The sequence below is a fragment of the Dromaius novaehollandiae genome, chromosome Z (genome assembly GCF_036370855.1).
Source record: "Dromaius novaehollandiae isolate bDroNov1 chromosome Z, bDroNov1.hap1, whole genome shotgun sequence".
Lineage (NCBI taxonomy): Eukaryota > Metazoa > Chordata > Aves > Casuariiformes > Dromaiidae > Dromaius > Dromaius novaehollandiae.
In genome coordinates, this window is record NC_088132.1 from 84,076,138 (window position 1) to 84,102,003 (window position 25,866).

Consider the following 25,866-nt stretch of genomic DNA (forward strand, 5'->3'; position numbering starts at 1 on the left):
TTTCGCAAAGGCACTTTTTCCTGGCAGATTAGCAGCTGCTAAGCTGTGCTCCGGTCGGCATGTCCCAGATCCCGGCGTGCCGGCAGCGCCAGTCCCGGGCCGCGGGCCGAGGTGATGCCAGCCGCGTGGGGCCACCGGTGCATCCCACGGCGAGGCCTGGGGCTTGCCGGCATCTTCCTTGGGCTTCGACGAGGCGAAAACCAGCAGTGGCGGAGTCATCCTGGCCTATTTCAGCTGATTTAATCCTCTTTAGCCGCCTTTGACTCCCAGGCTTACGGTTGCTGAGCGCATTTCGGTAAGCGTCTGAGCACCACGAGCACATCTGCAGCGGGCTCCCCGGGCCGGCTCGCGCCGGAGACCCGGACACCCGGCAGCAGGAACCTCCTCCGAGCCCCGCCGCGGCTTTCCCTGCCCCGCCGCAAAGCCGGGGGCCGAGGACGGCTTTTCTGTGGGATTTCTGTGATAAATAACAATATTGGCTTAGTGGCGTAAAGAAGATAAACGCTCTCCAGCCCGGGCGGCAGCAGAGGTATTTAGTGCTCCTGGCACGGGCCAGCCCTGCACCACCGCCGCTGCCACCGCCGCCGGGCACCCCGGCCCCCGCCCCGGCAAGAGCACCCCCTTGAAGCGGGTGGAAATTTGTCAGTGTTTCTTGCCAGAAATGCTGTTTTTTGGGAAGCGAAAGCGCTCGGCACAGGCAGCGGGACGGGTTTCTCGCGGGGATGCTGAGGCCAGGCGGGATGAGCTGGGGCCCCAAGCAGCCACCAGGTCCACCCCGCTGGTCAGCCGGCAAAACTTGCTGTTTCCCCCGCCGAGGGGAATGGGAAAGTCTTGCAGGGAGGAGAAATGCCGTAAGTGCTGGTGAGAAGGTGCAGACTGCAATGGTTGGACAAAGTTAAGGAATTAAAAAAAAAAAAAAAAAAAAAAAAAAAAAAGATTGGAGATCAAGGCAACATCGCTAACTGGGGACTAACCGCCAGCACCAGTCTCCCCCAGCCGCCCCGTCCCGATTGCTGTCCCTGTATCCAGTCCCAGCCCTGTCGTCAACCCAGCCCCAGTCCCTTCCCCTTCTTGGTTCCCATCCCCATTCTCATGCCCATCCCCATATTTGTCCCCATCCCAATCACCATCCCTGACCCCATCCCCGTCCCTGTCCTTATCCTTGTCCCATGCCTGTCCCTTTTCCTGTCGCCATCTCCATCCCCATCCCCATCTCCATCCCCATCCCCATCCCCATCCCCATCCCCATCCCCATCCCCGTCCCCATCCTCATCCCCATCCCTGTCCCCATCCCCATTCCCGTTCTGGGGCCTTTCCCTGCCAGAGCTGGATTTGGGGGCTTTGGGTGCTGCTTCCGTCCTCTTGGCAGGAACCCTGCAGAGGGCCAGGGCTCGGTTACACCCACCTCCTCCATCTCCTGACGCCGCTGCCCAGCGCCAGCCGCCCCTGCACACAGCGGCACCGCGGGGCTCGGGGCTGGCGATGGGCTCGGCACAGCCGGCACCTCCCCGACCCGGCTCCGCTGCTTTCGCCGGCAGCGTCTGCAGTGCTGCTCCGCGGGGCAGGGGCTCACCGGCGGGCCCAGACCCCTCCGGCTCTGCCACCCTCGTCCCCCAGCCCCGTGCTGCCACTGCCCATCGAGCAAAATGTTACCGGAGCAGCACGGCTGCGTTTGCACCTGCATCTGAAGGGAGATCCTGCACGAAGGGCCGTGCGCGGGAGCTCTCCCCACGCAGGCTTCGGGCTGCAAGGCAAAATGTGACCGCCACGAGGATAGCTGCTTTTTAGCCCCAGCGCTGACGGGGGCAAAAAACCCAAAGCAGAAGCAGAGGAGGCTGGAGCGAGAGGAAGGGCGAGCAGCCGCGGTCTGTGCGAGCCACACGGCCAGGATTTACAAGCTTGAGACACTGCGATGTTTTTATCGGCTACCGATATAATTCTAGCGTAATTGCATGGGAGAGCAAGGCAGCTTTCCCGGCGCTGCCACCGGCGGGATGAGGGGATGAGTCTTCACCCAAACTGTATCTGCACGGAAAAGAGCAGGATGAAAACCATTCCTCCGCCCCTCGGCTCTTCTGGCCTTTTCCTAAGAGAAATTTGGAGGCCGGTGGTGCTGGCGGAGGCACGTCTGGCGTCGGCGGGGGCAGCAAGCGGCAGCCGGGGGCTGTGGATTTGCAGAAAGCGCACCAAAATGAACCGAAAGCCGACGTGCGGAGAGCTGCGAAACCAGACCGCATCCCCGCGTCCCAGCGCATGGACACCAATACGGTGCGGTGAAGAAAACTTGGTTAAACCCAGCTCGATCCGCAGCATTTGCAAAGGCCGAACCGCGCAGCACGGTGGCAATAACAAAACGCTGCAAAAAGGGAAATTATAGCAGTGCAACAGAACCCCACCCATATGCAAAATTAATTGTGTTATCCTTCAAAAATCTTTGAAGAAATTGGGCGCATGTCATGTACAACCAATGCAACCACGTCCCTGCGGTTTGTTACCAGCGATGAGCCTTTGAGCTTCTCCTCCGGGCAGAAAGCGCAGCAGCGGGTGCAGCGCTGGTGCAATGGGCTGCGGGTGCCGGCGCATGGCTGCAAGCAGCCCGGCACGCTGCCCCACGCTTGGGTCACCCACGGTGCCGGCCAGCATTGGAAAAAAGCACAAACACAAAGAAATTGTGACCATGGCTCAGCTCGTCGCGACTGTGCATCGCGGGCGCTCGCGCCAGGTCTAAGCACGAACAGCAGCAAGGGCTGAGCGCACCGGCATCCTTGCAAACGCTTGCACAGCCCTGGGGCGAAACACAGCCGTTTCACTCACGGAGCAGCAAAAAACCTACGCGATAATGAGGATGGAAATGATGCTGCCTTTGCCCGGCGCTTCGTCCCGCGTGGGCTCGCCAGTGCGTCGCAAGGAGCGGCGCCGGGCGCAAAGCGGGACGCGGGAACGGGGCCGCCGCCGAGCCCCGGGCAGCCTCGAAGGAGACAAAAGTGCCGGAAGCGGTTTATAAAAATGGCACATTTATTGCTACAGAACGGTCATGTACATGACGGCATCGAATAACTACAGATGAGAAACAGGTAATGGCCTACACCAAGCTGTGTCGTTTGTTTGCAGATCTTCTCGAAGGAACTCCAGCACACAACCTGTTTGGACACTTCTACAAATCAGAAATACACCAAAAACATGAAAAAATCGAGGCACTCAGCCACACATTGAAAACAAGGTGTAACTGTTTATCTTTTTTTTTTTGATCTTTTTCCCTTTTTTTCATTTTTTTCCCATTTTTTTTGTTTTTACTGCTGCAGCTATGTGTATAGTCGCAAAATCTTCCCCGTTGCGACCTACAACTAAAAAAAAAAAAGCTACCATACAGTTTCATCTCAATAACACATGGTAAAATAACATCTTTTAAATAGTAAAATAAAGTAACAAACTTTTACTCAGAATGATTCCAAAAATCTACAAAGAAGAAATATTCAGAATCTGACAATTTTTTTTCCGTAATATTCATGGTATAAAAGGATTGCTCCTGTGAAAAATAAGCCAAATATATTTTTTATTTTTAAATTTAGTTTTTTTTTCCTACTAGGGTGTACTACAGTCTATTTTATAGCAAAAAGAGCACTAGACAAACGAAGCTTTATAACAAAAAGCCAGGCACTGATACATGGTAAATCTCTGCTTTTTTTTTTTTCTTATCTTCACTTAATTGCATCACAAGTAACAAGAATGAAAAAGGCCACAGTTCATATATTTTCACCATTACATAAGTCTATAATACTTGAAATGAGTATGGTCAAACCAGCACTGCACAAATATGAATCAACTTCAAGTCCCATGAGAAAGAACATGTTTTTTTAAAAAACAAACAAACGAAACAAAACCAGAACGAAAAGGTAGGGCCCCCCGAAGGCCCTGGTGCCCCTTGGTGTTGGAATTCATCGTATTCCACCTGCAGGTTTTTTTTCCAGTCAACCAGTGGACTAATTTTTTCTTTTTCTTTTTTTTTGCTTTTTTTCCTTTGTGTTTTTTTTCTCTTTTTTTTTTTGTGCTTGTTTCCGCTGAAATCTCTTCATTCCTGGCAATATACCGTATTGTTCACTTTTGGACACGGACCGTATCTGCCTATTGGATACAAAGGTGCAACCCTCCTCTCCCGGACCGCCCGTTTTCACTGCCTTTCCCCCCAACCCCTGAAAAAAACTAAAAAAAAAAAAAAAAAAAAAAAAAAAAAAAAGAAATCGGAAGACTGAATCAGTACAAGTTGCATCACTGGTAGGACTGACAGTTGTATAAACATTAGTGTTCCTTGCAGCTACACAGAAGACAAATGGTAAAAAAGTTCTCGGTGAACAGATTCCCTATTCAGCATATTCATAAATTACTTGAATGTGGAGGTGGATCGTTTCTCAAAAAGCTGCTATTTCAGTATTTATTTCTTAAAGAGTTTCTTAGCCCGGTTTATGACCACAGAGCACAGCTTTCTAAAACCTTCGTTAGCTTAACTAAGTGTCGCCAGCTAAATTACCTGTGCCAAAGCCAGCTGGAGATGCACACACCTTACCTGGTTTGGGAAATAATGGGAAAATTAAGGATTGCACACTCGCTTTTTCAAAAAATCTTCCCTCATCTAGAATGGAAGGAGAATAGGATCCTCAGCGCTTAAATCCGGCAGGGCTGGACGTTCGTCTCGCAGGAACCAGGCGCTTTGCGCCCAGACGTGCCCCGCGCCGGCCACCTCCTCCCTGCACGGTGCCCGAGCCCGCGGGGGCCGCGGGGGCCGACTGCAGCGCCGGGTCCATCTACGTGAAAGCAGGATGCGAACGAAACAACGAAAGCCTTTTCCCTTAAAAACTCCGCAAGCTAAACGCGCCATTTATTTTCCGTCCACAGATTGCTTTAAATAAACATGAAGCCGGTCTTAATATTTGTTTACATGGTTTATCAGAAGCGCGGTTCTTAAACTCTCCAGGACTCAAAGGGCTGCTCTCAGTTCCCTAAAATGAACATGTGGTGCACCGGTACGGACCCCAACTGAGTGTCATCCACTGCGGTACAAATTTCCTGAAAAAAAAGATATGGCTTGTTCATCGTCATTTTACTCTTAATACCACACACAGCAATACATATGGTACTGATAAACAGAAACCTTCATCCTGCTGAGGATACCAGCACTCGGAAACATCAGCTGTCATTAACACTGGGTGGAATTAACCTTTATTACACCCATTTTCATATAAACCAGGCCTGTGAAAAGTCCAGCATTTAAAATGTAATATGCATTTGTAATTCGGAATTAAACCTTAGTGTATTCTCCTCTCTCGCATTTTTTTCTAGTGGTTTAATCCACCTCCACATTTGAGAAACTTATCAACAAATCAAAACATTTTAAGTTTTATCGCTACTGAACATATTTACAGTTTTCAGCACGCACACAGCTAATCAAAATGTTTATGGGTATGTAGAAGGTGATCACATGGTAACTATCATATTTGTTCTTTACGTTTTCAGAAACAAACATAAAATTCAGATTCTTGTATCTCACTATTTCATTTAAATGAGACTTTTTTTCAACCACACAGATTTTTATAAACAAAAAACTGATACAATGTATTAAAACACATAATAACAAGAGTCTACATGTAAAAATATAACTTTTACATACACAATTTCAAAATAATGATACGTTTGCCATTTGTTGCATAAAATTTACAAATGTATTTTTCATTACTATATAACTGGCAAAACAGGAGAACAGATGGAACATTTAGACCGTTTGATGGATTTATGGCATTTATTCAGTGTTGATAGGTGGAAAATCTACTTGAACAGGGAGATTTTATTTAAAATACATGCCAGGTTTGTGTGGCTGTAAAAATAGAAACTGGAATTCGAGACAAAAGGATGCTGACAAATACTTAACTAGGAGCACTATCTGTTAATTGTACTGTACACCAAAGTCAATCGTTATTAAGATTCACTATGGAAGTTGGTTCAGTTGTGCCCAGACTTCAAAGCTAGTTATCAGATGAGTTGCTGTGCCATAGTTTGATCTATGTTACTATTAAATATGTTAAGTAAAAACTTCATTCATACTGGCCAGAGAAATACTGTACTACCACCCCTCCTCAAGAAAGTGCAACTTAATGCTTTAGGACTCATAAGGCTTGTTGTAATGCTGCATGATGACGGAAATTGGCATTTCACAAAGAAAGGAGGAGGCAGCAAGTGGTCTACACTTAAATAATCCACTTAAAAACAAGAGAAGAACAAAAAAAAAAGTCGATCGAATCTGTCACGCTACTTGCAATTTTCCCACTTGATGTTTTTCTCCCCCCCCCCGCCCCCAAAATCTGACCATGTATTCAGAAACGCCTCACTGCACACTATTTAGGCTACACACATAGGTAACGCTTTAATCGGTTCGTTAAATCACAGCCACTTTGATTATGTTATGTTTCTGATGATATAAACATTGGAAGGCACAGTGGTAACATTGTAGCATTCTAACCTTGTACCTCTGAAAATCCCAGAAAAAGGGTCAACGAGAGCAACATTACGATGCGGACAAACGCCTTTTGCCAAGTCTCGGTAACGTTGCCTGCGGTATCTACACATGACGTGACTTTTTAAGTCCTGTGTTCCCAAAAGACTGAAGAAACAACTCTCTACTTATTTATGGATGAGAAGCAACGTCAGGGTCAGCATTTCATCCTGCACTACCCCTCCAGAGACAGAGTTGGCACTACAGGTTACAATAACAAAAACAGGGGAGAGGGACAGAAATAAGACAAAAAAATCCTTATTTACAGTAAAATCTTCTTTTTAAAAAAGTTAATCAGTACTATTTTTTTACAGGAGCAAAAAAGTCTGAAACGAATGAACAAAAGCTTACCATATTCACTAAATTTTTAATATATATTTATATATATATTTATATATATATATTTGTCATAGGTCTATAAGATCCATCTGTTCCTCCTACCCTAAGGAATGGCTAATGTCATCACTTCAGTTTTCATTAGGACGTTTGCTGGTTTTGTAAATATCTGGGCAGCAAAGCTTCCCTTTTAATATCCAGTAAGTATAAACACTAGCTGTCTAGCACACCAACAAAAACGCTCATTTTTTTTCTTCAGAAGTACACTTTTTCATTATTGCAAGTTTACAATTTTAAATTAAATATTTTTTTCAGACTTACAAATTAATTATATTTTTTTTTTCCAAAAGAAGTTTAGGCACAAATGCATTGTCCCACAGTGTGGAGAAGATTGCCATTCAGTCTCTAGGCTGTGCATTTACAGCTCGTAACATACTGCTTTAAACATTCTGAATGATATGTTAAAGAGAGTCGTCCCTCAAGTTGCACTTTTTGTGGTTTTTTTTTCTCGTTTTTAATAATCGGGAATGCTGAAATCTCTTGCGTCTGTGATTCTTAACTACTCAGACTTGTCTTATATTACAAAAAAGGGGTTAAGGAGAAGTGTTTATGTGGGTTTAAGATAATACAGCTGTTAAGGAAGTGGTCTCTTGTTTAAATGAAGAAATGTGGCAACTTGGACCTGTGAAAGAAGTAAAAAAAGTCGAATCAGTCAAGGATAGTTGAACGCGCATAACTATATCCTCTTTAAACAAATGATCTGAACGCGGCCTTGGAAATCCAGCGTGCTTACGCGATGGGTCAGTAATCGATCGGTTAAGGGTGATGGGCCTGTTACCGCTACTTAACTCACGCTCCGTCCCAGCCCTGGCTCCGAGGAGGAGGAGGAGGAGGAGGAAGAGGAGGAGGAGGAGGAGGCCCTATGCACTAGCTTTGCCTCCGTTCACCGTAATCCGCCGGGCGCTTGGGAGCAGGCTGCTAGTACCTGGGAATTGCTGGAAATCAACTTGCCTTTTTTACATCTGTCCCATGTGATTGGATGCATCTCCCATCCCAGGGTGGGGTCCCGCCAGGGAAAGTGGAGGAGGATCTGAAGATACTTTCTCTTCTTCCCTTCTTTTCAGACACGCTGCTTTAGGGTTCAGATTTCTTTCTGTTGAATTGGAGCAAAAGGCAATTTCAAATATTCACATTTGCACACCAAACCACTCGTTTCATTGCATGTGCACTTAAAACAATTAGCAAGTTACTCGTCGCAGTCTCATTGCAGGAATTTAGGGGGCCGAAACTGATGATACTGCTTGGGCAGGTCACGTGCTGAAATGCACCGAGTGCACCTCCGCGCACAAGCTCTGCAAATACCTTCCTGTTTGCGCTTTGCTAAGGAGCAGCCAAGCTTAGTACTGAATCTGCACCTTCCTAAAGAACGTAAAATGTACTGACAATGCCAAACAGCAATATATGTAGTGTGGGGCCATGAAGGAAGACCTCACCGTGACTCTGGGTGCTCAAATCCAGCAAGGAGATGCTCCTGCCCCGCATCCATGTAACGTGGTGAGCGTGTCGGGTCTCTGAGACCCCCACTGCCTTTGAGCATGCATTGGTTGCCCACCATGGTGATCGCTGAGCACTCTGGTGTCCCGGCCGCGGTCTAAGGCAAGCCGGGCTCTTCATCCCTCCAACACCCCAGCAGCAGCTGCACCACGGTGCAGGCATCTGCCTGGGGAGGAGGAGGCACTTCTCAGACCCTGCTCAGCCCCATCTAGAGCTCCGGCGGCATCTTACATGCCGTGAGAGCAGCCCGGACACCAAGCGTTAGCATCGCCTGTCTCCCTCCCTGGACCGATGGATTAATGCGGAGCAGCTGTATGGGAAGGGCTGGGGAAAACTCATCTCCAACAGCCATGGGACCTCATCTCCCTCGGGTGCCCTCGTCCAGCACAGGCGAGGTGCCCAGCTACCCTCCAGTGCGGGAGGTTAGGGCTTGCCTCCCTCCTTGGCATCGGGTGCCACCGGCCAGGCGTTTCCAAATTCACCTCGGTGTGTTTTGTACGACTGAAAACCAGGAGGAATTGAAGGAGCCCGGCTGGCACACTGACCTCTGACTTGCTGCTCTAAGCTGAGGATGACCGCCACAGCCTGGTGCAAAATCAGGAGCTTGGTCTGGGGCTTGTCGCTCTTCAGATGGAGTTGCACCATCCGGCCCAACTCCTTGAAAGCCTCGTTGATGTCGCGCACGCGCAGGCGCTCGCGGGCGTTGTTGGCCATTCGCCTCTCCTTTTCTCTCTCGGCCTTCTGCTCGGGTGTCAGGTCTTCGTCATCGTTATTGCTGAGAAACAAAAGGAATACATCATTTTCTAATGATGTGGGAAATAAGCGATGCAAAGATTTTAAACAGACTTCACCCAAAAGTACATCTGCAATTCATGAACAGACACCTTCCGAGTAATCCTAACTTGCCGCTTTTCTTCCGCCAAACCTCTGTGTAAAATTCACTCCCCTTAAATTTTACACTGAGTAAAACTCCTTGCTTTGTCACGAAGCTTTATAACCTGCAAGGCAGGACAGCTTGACTTCTGATATTTAGAAGGGGCAAAAATGTAAGGTTTTTTCAATTAAGTATTTTTTCATGGCCAATGCTGCAAAATTTTAATCACAACAAATATGTCATGACATATTCTCTGAATTCCACATTGTTCTGAACAACGATGGAGCGTGTCCACTTTGAATTAAAATAAACTTCTAATATTCCATATTCTTCTGTAACAACCAGAAAAATTGTGACTAGGAGATCTATTTAGCTGAAATCCTATAGCTATTATATATGGTCCTTCGGATGAAGGAGGCCTCAGAAGACTGTCCTAGGTGACACAGACAAGGACTGGGACTGAGGTCAGAGTGAAACTAATAAAATATAATGAAGCTATAATGTGCATGTAAAGGCTCTTGTAGGGCTGCAAGACCGGGCAGAGCAGGATCACGCAGCAACCTCAGTTATTTTTACCGTCCATCCCAAAGAGCGCAATGGCAGCTAGTAGCAGTTTTCCCACCATCTTTGCTGCCTGTGGGTGAAGTCTGGAGACCCACGAGCTTTACGCTTTCATCACTGCTGTTTTGGCTTCCTCCATTGAGTATTTTAGGAGGCCAATCTCGTGGATGCTGGGACCTCATCAATTAGGTTTCCAAGCCAGGACGACAGCCATGCCTCCGCATGCGTCACCTTTAGTGGACTATCGTACCGGTTTTGGAACAAACCTTCTGCAGCCTCAGGGCTGTGGGGGTGAGGGGACCCCCCACCCTCCGCGGGACGGCTGTGGAAAGCCACCAAAGGCTGCCCTGGGACGGCCCCCACCGTGACACAGAGCACGGGGCAGCGAAACGTCCACGGGCAAACAGCCACGGAAGTAATTTACGGCTGCAAAGAGCCCTGCAGTTAACTTCCGCATCTCTTCTGCAGCAAAACTGCTTTCTCTCCAGACAAAGTGATGATTTTAAATTGAAAACATATTAACTGGTGAGTCACTGGCACTATATAATTTGAATTGGTTATGCAAATACAGTAATAAATTCTCAGCAGCCCTAACAACATGAACATAGACATATAACTAAGTATCAGGAGTAACCTTTTAAAGCTGCAAGCATGTTAAAAGCAAAAATGTTAGCCTACAAAAGCTTCAAAGCACATATAAATATGCATAAGTGACACCATATTTGTTAAATTAACTAGGACTACGATCAGCTTACATCAGCGTAAAGGTGCTTTCTTCTTACCATATCATACATGGACATGAAAGCCTCACTTATACATATGGTTATTTCAACACATTTATTGAGAGACGATCTCAAGTGTCATATATTTTCTCCAATCATAAGAGACGTGAATGTAATTAACATTTTAAAAACCAGTGAGGGCAGGTCTGCGAGTTCTGAAGTCTCAGCCCTTTCTCTGGAGGAAAATGTCTGCACAGCACAACTCAGATGTTTCTTATCTTGTCTCTATTTTTATATAGAGAACCAGGGGTGGAAGGAGAAAAGGCAGAATTAAATTTCCATTCAGTTTTTAGAAACACCCCAGAAAACAAAGCAGGACTGTGCCTGGATTTCAGCTTTCTCGGCATTTTTGTTATGTAGTTTGGGAGTCAACTGAGGAGGAAAGGTATCTGCACTCCTGAGCTGCACTTCAGGTCCTAATGTGAAATTCAGGTCAGAGAAGTGAAATTCAGGCCAAACGGGACAAAAGAAAAGCCTGGTGGTTAATATTTGTAGTGTCCATGGACATCACTCAGGCTCACCAAGGACATCAGCTCCTGGATGATAAAACCCAACTGTGACTTCGCTAATACTTTCCAAAAACTTGTAAGGAATATGCAGAGCAAACTTTGTCCCCCTGTCAGTCCAAACACATTCAGGCATTTCACAACCACCACCGTCTCCACGGAAGAGAGAAATCTACTGCCGTTCCTAGGACTCGGCTACAACAGAGGGCCCATCTTCTTCCAGAAGATAGAGAAGGGGCCAAATCCTTAGCTGCTGTAACAAGGCCCCTAAATCCTCCAACTGGTCCTAGGAACTCTAGAGATTTACAGAAATTGAGGATTGGCTATAACGTATTTATTTCAAAGTCAAAAGAAAAGAATACAGTTTGTTAGTTCAGGTGTAGATGTGATCAACTCTTAGGCACATTTTGAAAAGGTGGAAATATATACTGTATTCCAATTTGCAAGCGTAGGCAGAGAGGAATAACAGCCTAATAAATCCATTAGTGTAATGCAATTTCTTTATAGATTGAGGAGAACTTGCTCAGTGTCCAAATTTGTGAATTGTTCAAATTTGAGGAAGTCCTGGAGTACAAGTATCAGAAATGTACTTAGTACTGCCAGAATAATCATTATGTTCCACTTAGGCTGTGGTTTTACCTGCCAGGAAAAAAACTCATAGTTTCTTCCTGTTCTGTTCACTTCATCGAAATCCAGTAAAGGAATTAAATGAAGCGACACTATTATGTACTGTTACCTAGATCTTGACCTAGTAATTGATTTGATATCCTTCTTGTCATCCTCTAGTTTCTTGTCCTCAGAAGATTTTGTGTCCTGGAGGTTTTCATCTCCCTCGTCATCGGACTTGATTTCGGAGCTACCTGAAGAGACGCTCTGCCCTTGCAGCCCGGTTGGCATGCCTAGGAGAGAACACACGGGTGAGCTGCGAGGCAACGCTTCGGCACGGGCTTGCACGGTGCGGGGCCGCGTCCTCTGCTAACGGTGCCCCAAGGAGGGCCCGTGCCCCGCCGACGGCCGCGGAGGGAAGTGCAGAGGACGCAGCCGCTGCGAGCAGTTCTCAGCTGCGGCTTTGAGGTTTAATTCTCCTCCGCGATCTTTTGGAAGAGATGATAGCTCACAAAACACCAGCGAAACCGCGCTGAGAGCCGTAATCACAGAAACCACACGCCCTGTGCTCTGACTGAGGACCCAGTGCATAGATTTACCATTACCCCGAGCTCGTGCTGCGCGCGAGGATTTAGGAAGAAAGTAAGACTTTGAACTTCTACGGCAAATTTCTTCCCTACATCTGAAAGAGCTCTGCACGTTCACTACCTGCTAGCCGACAAGATTATCGGTGTTTTGCAAAACTGACAGCGAGCTTGTGATCTCGTCCAGCCTCATGTTTGTGGAGGACAGGGGACGCCTAGCTGCTAGTCCTTTTTTTCCGTCACTAGATAGCTTTTCTTCCATCTTAAAAAAATCTTTAATAGGTCATTGCCATAAAATAATCAAAATATCTTAGCTGCAAAGAATGAGCAAGACCGTGTGGGACATCGTACATGGAAATTTGGGATTCTTCCACGTTTTAACTGCGAGATTATGGGACTCTAGGAGTAGAGGTAAACCCCAGCTGGCCTCTAGGTTCAGGCAGTGCCGCACACGCGGGAACCGAGGGTGGTCTGGTGGTGACCCTCCCACAGCCCGACCTGCAAGGCTGGTGGAAACGCGGTGTGTGCCTCAGTTTCCCCGGCAGTGGCACCTTCCTGATGGGCACCTGAGATGCCCTCTGCCTTCTGAGCCGTGCCGCCCGCGGCACCTCGGCACCAGGCCTCCCCGCGCGGGGATCAGCCCCTCGCCCACCCCCAGCGGCCGGGGACCCCGGAGAGGGGAGCAGGACCACCGCGGGCTCTGCCCCGACCCGCCGTACTCACCCCTGTAGGGATCCTGGGGCGGGTTGAGGTCCGGGGAGGTGGCGGACTGGACGGGCAGCTGGGGCACCGGGACCTGGTTTGGCACCAGCGAGTGGCTGCCGCGCAGACTGACGCCGTCCTCGCGGTGGGCGCCGACCTGCGGGCGAGAGGCCACGGTGAGGGGCGCGGGGTCCCTGCCCGCCGCTCCGCGCTAGAGGGCGCAGACGGGCCGCGGCGCCGGGCGAGGACGCGGTGCGGGCGGCCGGGGACCGAGGCGGCACGGCGGCTGGGGCAGGTAAAACGCCGAACCGTCTCCCGGGGCGCCGCGGCAGAGCGCGCCGGTTCCCACCCATCTGTCTTCCACCGCGTCCGCCGGCAGATCTGACAATTATCTTCATGCCCATATGCTTAATTGCGGGCTTCTCGATTCCCCCACTGCTATCGGAAATCCTGCAGGAATTCCAATTTGGCATTCGGCTTTCATTTCGGGGGATGAGATTCCCGGGCCTGCCATTTTCCCCCCGTGATGCCGGCTAAGCCTCTGACAGCGGCAGCCGCGGCAGTGCGTGCCACAGCCCTGCCCGGCGCAAGCGTAACAGCATGTCACCTGCGAGTGGTATACACAGTATATCCATATGGAAAACTCGGTGCTCGTCCTGGACTTTCTCGGGTGTGCATCTCCCGTAACACTCCCGCAAAGCGTGCTTCCACAGAGGATAAACTCGGCAGAGAACTGCAAATCTCCCTTTATTCCCGAAAAGTATTATAAGTACTCGTGCAGATAAAAAGATTGAGGAATGTTTCTAATCAGACTTACAAGATAATATAGTATAATTGTTAACAGCGAGTCAAGACCGCAGTAAGAAAGATAAAAGGGAATCCTGCCAAAGGGAACTTGAGAAAATCTTTTACTACGAGACGAAATGCAAATAACCAAAAGCAGTGTAAAACAGGAGAGACAAAAAACTCTCTCCTTGTTGAGACGCTTTAATTCTAAAAACATAACATACTAAGAAAAGACTGGAACCGACGTTATTTGGTTGTAAGAAAGAATAGCTGTTAAGAGATATGTTTAGAGCTCTGCGGTTCTGCTTCCTTAAATCTCAAAGATGAAAATGATAAAACGTAATGAAAATCAGGATGACATTCTTCTGAGAAGAAGTATTATCTAGCAACACCTACCAAAGGAAAAATACCAGTGAAACAGGCTTTCCTTCCGCACCCTCAGAGAGATTCAGCTCAGCTGGATATGACCCTGGGCAACCTGATCTAACTTCGGAGTTGGATCTGACTTCAAAGCTGCCCCATTTTGAGCGGGGTTTCATCCAGATGACCTCCAGAAGTCCCTTCCAATCTACATTTTCCTGCGATACCATGAAAGATGAAAACCATCAAATTTTGAGGTAGAGGAAGACAAAGAAACATATGATACCACTTCTGGTTGGGAAACAACCATTACTTCTCCAGCAGAACTCCTGAGAGCAATGGGAAGTTGTAAAGGGACTTTGTCAGACGCAGCATCTCTCCCCGAGTCCCTCCCTTTCCCCGCGCGTCTCCCTGGGCTCCTTCCAGAACCAATGCAGGAGGACAGACGGAGCCCTCTGGAAGGGGACTGGGAATATCCCACCGTGCTCCTGCTCCTTCAGGAGATGCCTGTCTCCTTCTGCGACTGCGCGGGGGACTTGGGAGGCCAGCCGCCTCCGTAGAGTGCTATGGGACGTGCCTCACGTTGGGTGGCCCAGCTCGAAGACGGACAACTTGGATATCCTCTGGGTTATCTGGCCCGAGTTCTCGCCTCTCTCGTTTCATCCTGCCCAAAAGCTGAGGTGGTAGAAACAACTGAAAGCTAACAATTTTCGAGATTTGTAAACTGAAACGTTGAACTCAGATGCAAAAAAGATGATACTACTGACATAAGGTTTAAATTACATTTTAAAAATTGATTCCAATAATAAAAACTTTCCTCACACTTCTCTTCCTGTAGCTTCTCAAGAGATCTGGAAGATAATCACAATTGAACGATAAAAACTACCAACCCACGTTTTCTCTTTTACAACCTACAACATTGTAAATCTTGTTTGTTGAGATTTTTTTTCCTGCAAAATGGCAAATTTCAAGCTTGTTCAGTGAACAAATCTGTCCTATGACCATCCTTACACTAAGGAAAGACCAGTCCCTATCCCCTGTGATTTATTTTGAGCAAGACATTTTTTCCTCTCAGTGAGTGGGAGAAAAGTTTTCTGTTTAGATACGATCAAACTTCAGGCTGGGGGACTTGCTTCACCCACGGCCCTTTGTGCAATGGAGACAGTTTTGCTCTGTAACGTGGATCCTTTCTAACTTTCCCTACAAAAATGCCACAATGCAACTGTCGCTCCATAGCTTGTTTCTCTGGATAATTTATTTCTACAATTACAGCCACTTGCAAGAAGATTCAGGTAGTAAAACCACTTAGATATGTCATAGATTTTTGTTCTTGAACAATATATTTTTGGAGATACAGAAGTCTGTCAGCTACAGCTCTATCAGGCTACAGGGACATTTGTGTGTGTGTGTGTGCACGCGCGTGTGCTCACACATAGGGTAAGACCAAAGTTAAGCCTGTGTAGCAGGTGGTTCCACAAACGGAGGGCACGTGAAGGCCGATTTCTTGGGGCTTTGTGTTTTTGCTACAACATGGTTTTCGCTCTGTTTGAGGCCATGCCGCAGCCCTGCCCTGTGGGATATGCAAACGACGTCTATTAACAATAAGTTTGGCTTCAGATTTTCCCTTGAAATGGGCTGGTCATCTACTTTTCCCTTTAAAACGTAATCAGCTGTTTTCATGAAACTAGCAGGGGCTCAGTACCTTGAGGACCATGACGACGCTGCCAAGATCAGCTAAAAACGCCCACGTGAGTTACCAGGTATCACGAGGGAGACAAGGAGCCGGACAAGGCCCTGGTGCTAGGTCTGATCTTGTCAAGAAGAAGAAAACCTGGCTATTCTAAGTATTTGTATTGTATCAACAGACTGAAATTTCATTGCAGCAGTGGAAGCAGCAGGATCAAGCCAAACACCCGCGCAGAAGCACTGCAACCTCCGGGTGCTCAGTCTGATGAGCTGTGTGTCACCATGCCACCGCTCGCCGTCACGGCGAGAGGACCAGGGGCTACAACCTCCTCCGCCAAGCCACCGCTACGCACGACCACACAGAGGTCCGGTGAGCCCGGAGGGAAACCTGGTACCACCAGCCCCGCTGGGACGGGCTGGGAATCGCTCGCAAATGAAAAGGGAGGATACAAAAATGCTGCATTTTCTGCTCCTCCCTAACCAGCAAGCAGTGCCGACGTTTTGCCTATTATATAAACAACAGTTTCGCCCGGAGGTAGAGTGAAGATATGAATCATCCCCCCTAGCCCAGGAGTGTAGATCTATAAATAATACTTATCTTTAGAGACTCAAACTCACTTTGAAGTTCTATTAATGTTTTATTTATTTCCATCTCTTTAAACAGCCCCCTACTGCAACACTCAGCAGATTGGAGGGGAAAAAAACAACAAAAACCAACCCGCAAAACAAGCACTGGAGGTAGAGATGGGCTCTAAGGCTGAGGTGTGCTTCTCTGTCCTTACCTCCTCTTTGAAGCCATGATCTCCCCCACACAGGAACACGTGCAAGCACACATGTGCATGCTCATATGCAAAGCACAGGGCGCTTGAGGTAAGTCAGCCAAAGGGAAAAACACGAGAAGCCCTAATCTTGGGTTATTCTGGCTATTAAAGGTTAAAAAAGCCTCTGGAAGGCAAAAAAATACAAGTACAGAGAAGGATGATCCCACGGACAGGGGGTCAGTAATGGTCAAAATCAGTCTATGGGACTTTTAAGCGCACGTCTCTTGGGAGGCATCTACATACTAGGTTGGCAGACAGCGTGAAAACCTGGCCACTGTTTGAATTTGTATTTGTGCCAGTCCTTTACAGCATTTTAAAAACTCTGAGAGCGGGGAGAAGGCTAGACCTTGTCTTCTCCTAACTTTGCATTTTAATTTGTATATATGGCAACGGATATTCAGTATAAACGCGAGGCTTTTCAGGTTATGCTAATTTGTATGTATTTTGGATTATCTATACAATCTATATATCCATCATGGATGGGAAGTTGTTTTAAAAATTACTTGAAAATTAATTCTTAAATATTCATCATTTCATATGACAGAGGTATATCTGTAATCAATAAAGATACACAAAAGATGCTGCGATTTTCAGAAACACGTTCCTTAAGGAGCACGAAGTGGAGGATAACTGCATTTTGTTAAGTAACCAACCCTCTCAGGAGATCCGCCCATTGCATGGGTACCCATGAGTACCTGATGGTACACAACACTTCTGCATTTTAGCACATTTACAGTAGAAAACGATGCTGATGTACGGCAAACTTGAATATTTCTACTCGGCAAACAGAGGCATATTTTAGTTCTTGCTAAAGGGCTAAGGAATAGGAAAGTGTCTGAAGTTACGAATCGGGTATCCCAACATCTCTACTTGGCCTTCGCAGCACAGAGCGGCCACTGCCACCGGGCCATCGCACGCGACGGCTATGAAGCAGGCGCCCGCTTGGTTGGAACGGGGCCCTCATTAAATCCCATGGGAAAATGCCCCCATTTATAGAGCCAGCCAACAGGCTGCAAAAATTCATTCACAGTTTCAGGCCGTTTCCAAGAAGTGAAAGGGTTTTCCTTTCTTTTTGAGAAACTAACTGTTCTGCTGTCTTTAAGATGCTTATTTCATCAATGTCAAAATGTATAGCATTTAGTTTGGCAGTTATTCAATTCTTATTAATATTATCTCCAGAGATAAATGCTTCCAGAGCAGGCTGTCGGCCTGGGCTACTCTTCAGCTATTTCAGACACAAATGCACAGTACAGCAGTAACTTCTGCAAGGGGATGACGGGACAGGCCCTGGAAAGGACATGTGACAGACTAAATTTACCTTTGTTTGCAGAACAATTAAAGCATCTTTCTGCAAGCGGACAGTTTCCCCAGCTCCCTGCTGCATACGCATAAGTCACCTCTTGAGGAGTAAAACACTTCTTTCCAAATGCTCCTCTCAAAAAAGGGGAAGCAAAATATATTATGTTGGGAAGCAAAAACTACGAATGGGGGCAGGAGGACGCAGGGAAAGGAGACGAGTTATGGACACCGCATCGCCTATTTGCGCGTGCCAGAGCACACGCGGGTCCCCGCGTGAACGCAGGGAGATGAGGAAGGTGCTTGTTTTTCAGTAAACACGAAAAGTTGATGTGCCTGCACGGTAACTAGACACCTATTGACACAGAGAACTGTCTGGGTGTCTTTGAGTTGTAATCTCCCCATGAAATACCAGTTCTACCCGACAGTCCCAAAGTGCTGCACTGAATTTTGAACCTTCCTGAATTATCTCTCTCTATATATCTTCGTCACGGCTACGAACACGCAACTTTTTATCCTCCGAAGCAGGAAAAGCCACTATGTGACCCACAAGTGAATCCTGAGAAGTGCTAAGAAACGGTCATACGAACGTCTCTTTTATTGCTCGCAGATGGGCATTTGAAGTCCAGGAACTGCAAGGAGCAGACATGAGCTGTAAAAACCGGGGAAAGGTCTCCGGTGCAGGTACGCGCTCTGCACCCCTTCCCCTACCGTTAACCCTTCCCATACTGAGCGGCGGCCCTCAGACAAATTAACAACTTTCTAACTACAAAGACAAAAAGGAAAAACTAACAACTGTTGTCAAATGCTCTCTGGATGGCAGTTTCCAGCTACAGCTAGGAAGAGTTTACTCCTAATTTGCCAATATAAGGAACAAATGCAACGTGCAACATGCTTTGTACTTTTAAAAACGATGCCCTTGTGTTATCCAATTAGATAAATAAAAACACGAGGCAGGAAAGTTGTAAGGTGATGCATGTTAACATGTGTTCAATATTGTCACAATTTATAAGTCTGACAGAAAGCAGATTTGTGCATAGCCCTTATAAACCTCTACTGCTATATTAAAAAGGGAACAGCACAGGGCACTTTGAAACAAATGGTCTCTCACTGTATGTGTGTATTATTCGTCCAAATTATTCACTCTTATTTAACTGCACTGAAGTCTTTCATCTCCATGCTATACAATAATAGTTTCCATATGACCGGTGGCTCAGCTATAAATAAGATCAAAAGCAAAAGAAAGGATTTAATAAAAAAAAAAAAGACATTAAGAGTGGCATTAAATCAGGAAAAAAGCAAAGTTCTTTTTTTTTTTCTACAGAAAAAAGCAATGCTGAGCACTAAGCAGCTCTCCAAATACCTTAAGAAAAGGCATTTTGCAAGCCAGTTGTATGCAAAAGCCATTTAAACACAGCCGAAAGTGGCAAAGCTGAACTTCAGTATTAAAAAAGAAGGGGGGGGGGAAAAGTGCCACGTCTCCAGCAGCAGCAGGGATGCTGGCCGAGCAGCGGCGTTCGCGCTCGGAGCCGTCCGGGAGAGCTCCGCGTGGCAGGGCTCCACGCGCTGCTCCAGGCTCGGCTCGGCTGGGCTGGGCTCGGCTCGGTGGGAGCAGGTCTGGGCCCCGCGGTGCTGCCGCGGGAATCGCAGCGCTGCTCAACCCCAGCGCGGGAGCGCCGCGAAAGGAAGTTTTATTTGGCACGAAGCGTCTGCTTGATGCGAAGAGCCAGCTTCCCAAACAAATCTTCTTCTAGCGCTGCAAAAATTACAAGGTTAATCTCTGTTCCCTACTGGACAAACAGCTGCTAATAATCTGCGCTTTGCAGCGAGGGGACGCGCTCCCTTTCTCCCCCCTCTCGCTGGATGCCCCAAGCGCACGCGGCCTCCAGGACTGTGCGGTTTCGGGCTCATTTCGGGGCCGCTGCCCCGCACGGCCCCCGCGCCGCTCTTGCACACCTACGCGGCATTTCTTCCACGCTCTGGGAGGGGACTGAAGTGTTTTAAGGGAAATCAACCAGTTGCAACCTATTTCGGAGAGAAGCAGGTTGCCACGGCCGTTGAGGCAAAGGCAATGAAATAACCCTTATGACTTCTTTCCAACGGAGATGATTACTCGCTTAAGCATTGGCTAAATTTGGCAACATAAAGCACGGGATTAGGGATATTGACTCTTCCCCACGCAACGGCTCGTGCGGGACCACGGTGTCCCCCATCTCGATGCTGCACCCGGATCGTCGGGGAGCTCCCGGCCCCACTCCCGGCCCCCGAGCCCGGCCCCGCTCGCGGTGCCCCGGCGAACCCGCGGCAGCTCAATGCGGCCATTGTGCAAAAGGGGAAAGAAAAAAAAAAAGGTGTTGTTTAAATACCGGTCAGTGGTTTCTCTCCGGGTCGAAATGCACTTTATAGCTCGAAAATAATTTTAAAATATGACAAAGGCTGTAATTGCACGGCATTAGGAATGTCAACCAATTAGGCAGAAAATGGTGCTACATAAAAATCTTACACTGGGGCTTGTTACGTTAGATTTCATTCCAGTAAGGTCATTTTGTCCTTTTTTTTTTTCTTTTTTTTTCAATTTATATTATACCTGTTAACTAAAAGCCACGGTCAAACAAAACAAACAACAGACGCAAAAGCCACAACTGTGATAAAAACTAAGACGAGGAAAAGATAATAAGGAAAAACAGCGAAAGCCAAATTTTGCCTTTTAAATAATGCCAAGTTGCTTGACTCTTTTTGTTTATGTATGAATGACATAACTGAATTACTTCATGAGCTGCTACTTTAATTCCTAGGGGTGGAAAATTCCATAAGTTAATTTAATGTGGATGTAAAAAAAATACACACGAACATGCTCTCTTCCTGTGGGCCCTCGTGTGAAGCATGCAGGCAAGCCGATGGCTTTCCGAGCACTACCTTAAAAATAATGCGCACCAGTTTGGGTTTCGTAATGATTTTAATCAATCCCTCCATGCACTGCCACAAAGGGAACACGTGTCTTCTAAGATTCCTGTGGAAAAGCTGGCATTTAAATGCTGTTTTCTACACTTAAAATGTTACGACGAAGTCCCCCCAGTCTACACAGCCTCCGAGACAACGGCAACTACCGAAAGCCGGGAAATTCACAGTTAAAGCTGAAAATGCCAGCTTAGCTCATGCCCTTGAGAGACGGAGCTGGGAAGGTGCAGCGACATGACCCCAACCCTGAAGCTCCTACCTGGACCCGCAACGCGTGAGCTCCTGCCTCAAAGGCCTTTCCAGACCCGGGACATCGCCAACGGCTTTGGGAACGAGAGCTGCACCATGCTCATCTCCGGGCCGTCCCTGGAGCCCCACAGCCAGCTCACCGGGATTGCTTCATGGGTGGACAGGGTGGCATCAGCAGACTGCAAGGGCCTGCTAAAAATCAGGAGACGCTGAAGTGCTCTCCTTACCGGGCCATTAATAAAAGAGCGGCGACGTACAAGAAGAAGCCCCTCGTAAGAGAGCTTGCCACGGAAAACGGTTCACCCAGCGAATAAAACCTCGCTCTTCGCTACGCAGCTGTAAATCTGGACTAATTCCACTAAACCCAGAGAACTCGCTCCGCGTTTTCGGCGGAGCAGCGGCATCGGACCAGCCCTGGCGTTATTTTTGCCTGGGGAAGAAAGCGAGCCGCAGATGCGCCGTGCAACCGCGGGGCTCTCGCGGGAGGCAGAGGCGCGGGGAGGCGGCGGGCTCGGGTTTCGCGGCGCTCGGCGGCCGGGCGCGTGTGCGCGAAGGTGTGCGGTGGGCACGGAGACTTCCCCCAGCACATTCTGTACACGTTTCCGGCCCATACCTCCCACTGCTACTTTATTTACTGCAGCTGGCCAAAGTTTTACAGCCTGTTTCATGTATTAAAATTCAAATGTGGAAAACATTACCAGTATCCTCCTTGATTTTTTTTTTTTTTTCAGATTTTTTCCCCCTTCAACTTCCTTTTCAGCGTGGAATGTATCAAATGGTCAAAGGCTAACTTAAGACTGACTCTACTCAAAAACTATTTCCTTTGTTCTTATGTTTTTACTTCAAAATTCATACCAGTTTTCCAAAAGAAATTATCAGGCCTGACTCTTTCACACAAGTTACGGTTTCAGACAGTGAGTAATGCTGGTTGGGAACTCGGCAGACTCTGTTTTTTCAGAGAAATGTGCCCGTCTTGTTCTCAGAAGCAGCGAGGCTCTCAAAGAAGCGTATCTTCTACTTGAATTCTCCTGTTCAATTAACTCCGTTTGACTCTCTCCTTATTTTACAGACTCCAGAGGAGAAGTAAACAGGAGCTCGTCTTCAAAGCACGAGCGATAAGACTCTATCGCGCTGCGTTTCCCCATCAAAACACGTGAACTCCTGCAAAAAGGACTGCTTAACTATTCCTAAAAATATGGACACATTTTTCAGATGCACGATACGATCACTTTAATTTTTCATTGTTGCTGGGTTTTTGTTTAAATCTAGCTTCACCTACATCTGGTATTTAAGCGAGGAGCACATATTTATGGAACAAACTGTCTCTGAAGTGATGCCCTGGGTGCATGTTGCATCAGTTTAACATATGCAAAGCGAACAAAGCTACAAAAATTAAACTCTTTTCTCTTGATTGAGAGCAGATATGCAGAAACAGTTGTAAGTCACAGATCTGGCTTTTAATAAAGCCAGATTTCTTCATTAAAAGCAGTATTGTTTAAACACTGGAGGAAAAAATAGCTTTGTACAAACTAAAATCTTAGATTATATGTATCCCAAGTGTATTTAACATATTACCTGAGGCCAAGCTAAATTACAATCTAGAATTTCCTTTTGTGAATTCTCAGCAACTGCCACAGAGAGCAAAACAATGTCTGGTTCATGCTAATTGTATTGGGGAAGGGGAGAGGAGACGGATTTAACGGAGCTGCTGAAAAAGCATCTTTCTACCTCTCAGAGCCCTCTTGCCAGGCCTTTTTCAGTTAACACTTCGCATGTTTTTGAATTTACAAATGACACAGGCTCGTTTGTGGCTTTCAATGACATTTCACCCATGACAGAGTCACTTTTATTAACATTTAATTTAATGAGGAGCAGAGCCTGTCACAAAGCTGCCCCAGTGAAAAAAACCCCCACCCTTATTCTAGCTTCTCAGGTACTTAATTTCAACAGCTAATATTATGTTTTAATAAGTTGTAGCCACAGAAACTATCCCGTTCTTACACGCTTTGCCAACTGCGGGCAAATGGTCAGCTTTGAATGAGGACAGGTCCGAGGAAGAGATCTGTTTGGTGAAGAATAGGGGGGGAAGGATGGTTGCCAGCACCGCAACCTCCCCTCGCAGGGCGAAAGCAGGAGCGGGTGGGACAGCCGGACCTCCGCAGGCAACGGCAGGCCTCGCTTGCTGAGCTCCTGGGCGGTGGGAACTTGCAAGCCGACCTTGCCAGAAGCTGGGGACGGCGGAGGCGGCGGGGCGCCGGGAGCCACGGGAAAGTCCTCCGGCGCCCGAGCGGGACGAGCGTCGCACGAGAGCCCGGGGACCGCCGCGCTGAATGCAAGTCGTGGCCTCAGCGATGCTAGCAGGCTAATTATTTTATAATCACCTAACCGGGCATCCCGGCAGCGCCCAGCACCGGGGCATCCCAGCGTGTGCAGCAGACCGGAGGAGGAGGCAATTACGAAATAATTGGCCACTAGCAGAAGCGTCTTCCTTCCCCCAGCAGTTGCCTCACGCTCTGGCTTCAAAGTTTTTCTTTCTTGTTTTTTATTCCTTCCCCTTGTGAGAAAAGGAGGAATCCTGTCTGAATTCTGTCAAGTAAAACGCTAAATGTTTGCATTTTCCATATGATGCCTAATCCTATTTGGAATGCTTCTGAACATTTGGCCTTGATTACATCTTGGAGCAATGAACTTCACAGGTCATTGTGCGTTGAATAAAAAGTATTTCTTTTTGTCAGGTTCACTGAATGTCCCCTTGTTCTTTAATTATAAGGAAGGATGAATAGGAGAGCTAGATTTACCTTTTCTATGCTATCTATTATTCTACATACCTCTATTATGTCTCCTCTTATTCATCTCCTTTCTAAACAAAATCACCACAATCTGTTCAATCTCTCTTCACAGGAAAACCTTTCCGTGCTTGCAATCATCTCTGGTGCTTGCCACTGAATTCCTTCTAATTTTACTAAACTTTTTGGAAATAGGAAAACCAAAACAGAATACAGCACTCCAGGTAAGGATAAATATGTGTGTATATATATATACACATATCCATACGTATATATGGAATACATTGGCATTCCACCAGTTCTGGTGTCCTTTCTCATGTTCTTTTTCAATTCAAAGGGCTTTTTTGTTTTGTTTTGGGTTTTTTTTTTAATGATTCTTGCACACTGAAGAGAAATTTCCATGCGGCTCTCTAGCAGAGGCACATGCTTTCTTCCCGAATTGTTTGCAGCCCAATATGTATATGGTTAATTGAAATTCTTTCTTCTAATCTGCACTGCCTTGCCCTTAGACTGTGGGATGAGAAGGGGATCAAGCCTAGTCCTCCTGCAACGCCACATGGCAGCGAACTGGCCACGGATCTGTCGTGTCCCTTTCTATTTCCACATATTTTCCTCCAGTCTTAATTAACCTAAATAGTCTGAACCATCTGAAAATACTGCCAGATAACTCATTGTTCCCTTTTTCCATTCCACATATGAGTAAGCCACGTTATTCCTAGAATTAAATTTTAAAGCATCAAAATTACTGCCCTTTAATCTTGTGGAAAACTGAACATTTAATCCCGCTCTGCACATACGTACCTTCACTTCCTATTCTACAACTGCAGCTTCTCGCTTCGTATAGGACAGCTGCTTTTGCATTAACTTCTTCTGAGGGACTCTAAGGTTTCTATACATTCAAATGCATTTCATTAGCCGCTTCTCCTTTACTTATTGTTTTACTAGCGTATTTAAAAGATTAATAGATTGGAGAGACACAATTTTCCTCTGCAAGAAATGAACTAACTGTCAAGTATTTCGTTTCCGAAGTGCACGACACTCGTTATGAAGACGTCACCAGTATATACATATATACAGCACGGCAAAAACAGGAATTCCAACGCCAAATTCAAATTGCAGACCTGGTCCCTCCTGTCCCAGCGACACGCTGATGCAACCTACGACTCAATCCCGCGGCAGTAGGAGCCCAGCAGCTCCGCAACGGCAGCCAACCCCAGTCCACGTTGCACATTGCATGAGGGTCATCAAAACCCAAGCAAGACTCAAGCCAAGCTCGCGCTCCCAACCACCTTCTCCTCCCAAATTTAAGCACGTGCTTAAAACAAGCAGGGGCCCGCTGCGGAGCTTACCATGAGCGAGTGCCGGTTGGCGGAGAGCAGCCCGGTGCCGTAGCCGGAGCCGAGACCTCCCATGGCTCCGTTGTGCGCCGGCCCTATCAACCCGTGCATGTCGCCGTGGCCGCCGGGCATGGCGGTGGAGGGCCCCACGGCGTGGTTCCGCAGCACGTGGATGGCGTCGTCCAGCCGCTCCAGGCGGTCCTCGATCCGGCTTTGCTGTTTGTCGGGGGGGAGGAAACGGGGAGGCGCGTCAGCGGGCGCGGGGGGCCGCTCCGCCTTGCGGGACGAAACGCGCGCCCGCGCCCGCGGTGCCACCGGTCCTGCTCTCGCGCCCGCTCCGCGGCAGGAGCGGGTCTCGCTTCCCTAGGGACGTGTTTCGAGATAGCGTTGGGGGGAACGGGACAGCGTGCTCAACGCAAGTGCGGCTTTGATTTTCATGGGCAAAACAGGTTCAATGATTCCTCATGAACATAATCATTACAGTACATACGTTGCCCTCTAGGTCTTTGAAAAGTTTTAGTGGTACTTAAAAAAATAAAAA

The 25,866-nt window shown here is 47.4% G+C and overlaps 1 protein-coding gene across 17 annotated transcripts in view; it reads right to left on the reverse strand.

Moving 5' to 3' along the window:
* Window positions 1–2,997: 2,997 nt before the first annotated feature.
* The window catches only part of LOC135325126 (transcription factor 4), a 208,706-nt gene continuing 185,837 nt past the window's right edge, over window positions 2,998–25,866 (reverse strand). For 13 of the 17 annotated variants that reach the window (XM_064502725.1, XM_064502719.1, XM_064502715.1 and 10 more), the window contains 6 exons: window positions 25,338–25,541; window positions 13,068–13,203; window positions 11,891–12,053; window positions 8,977–9,206; window positions 7,889–8,030; window positions 2,998–7,559 (listed from right to left, as the gene is read on the reverse strand). In XM_064502725.1, the coding sequence (XP_064358795.1) occupies window positions 7,894–8,030; window positions 8,977–9,206; window positions 11,891–12,053; window positions 13,068–13,203; window positions 25,338–25,541 (870 nt within the window). In that variant the 3' untranslated portion in view covers window positions 2,998–7,559; window positions 7,889–7,893. The remainder of the gene's footprint in view (window positions 7,560–7,888; window positions 8,031–8,976; window positions 9,207–11,890; window positions 12,054–13,067; window positions 13,204–25,337; window positions 25,542–25,866) is intronic. The other 4 variants (XM_064502714.1, XM_064502724.1, XM_064502713.1 and 1 more) reach the window with 1 other exon arrangement.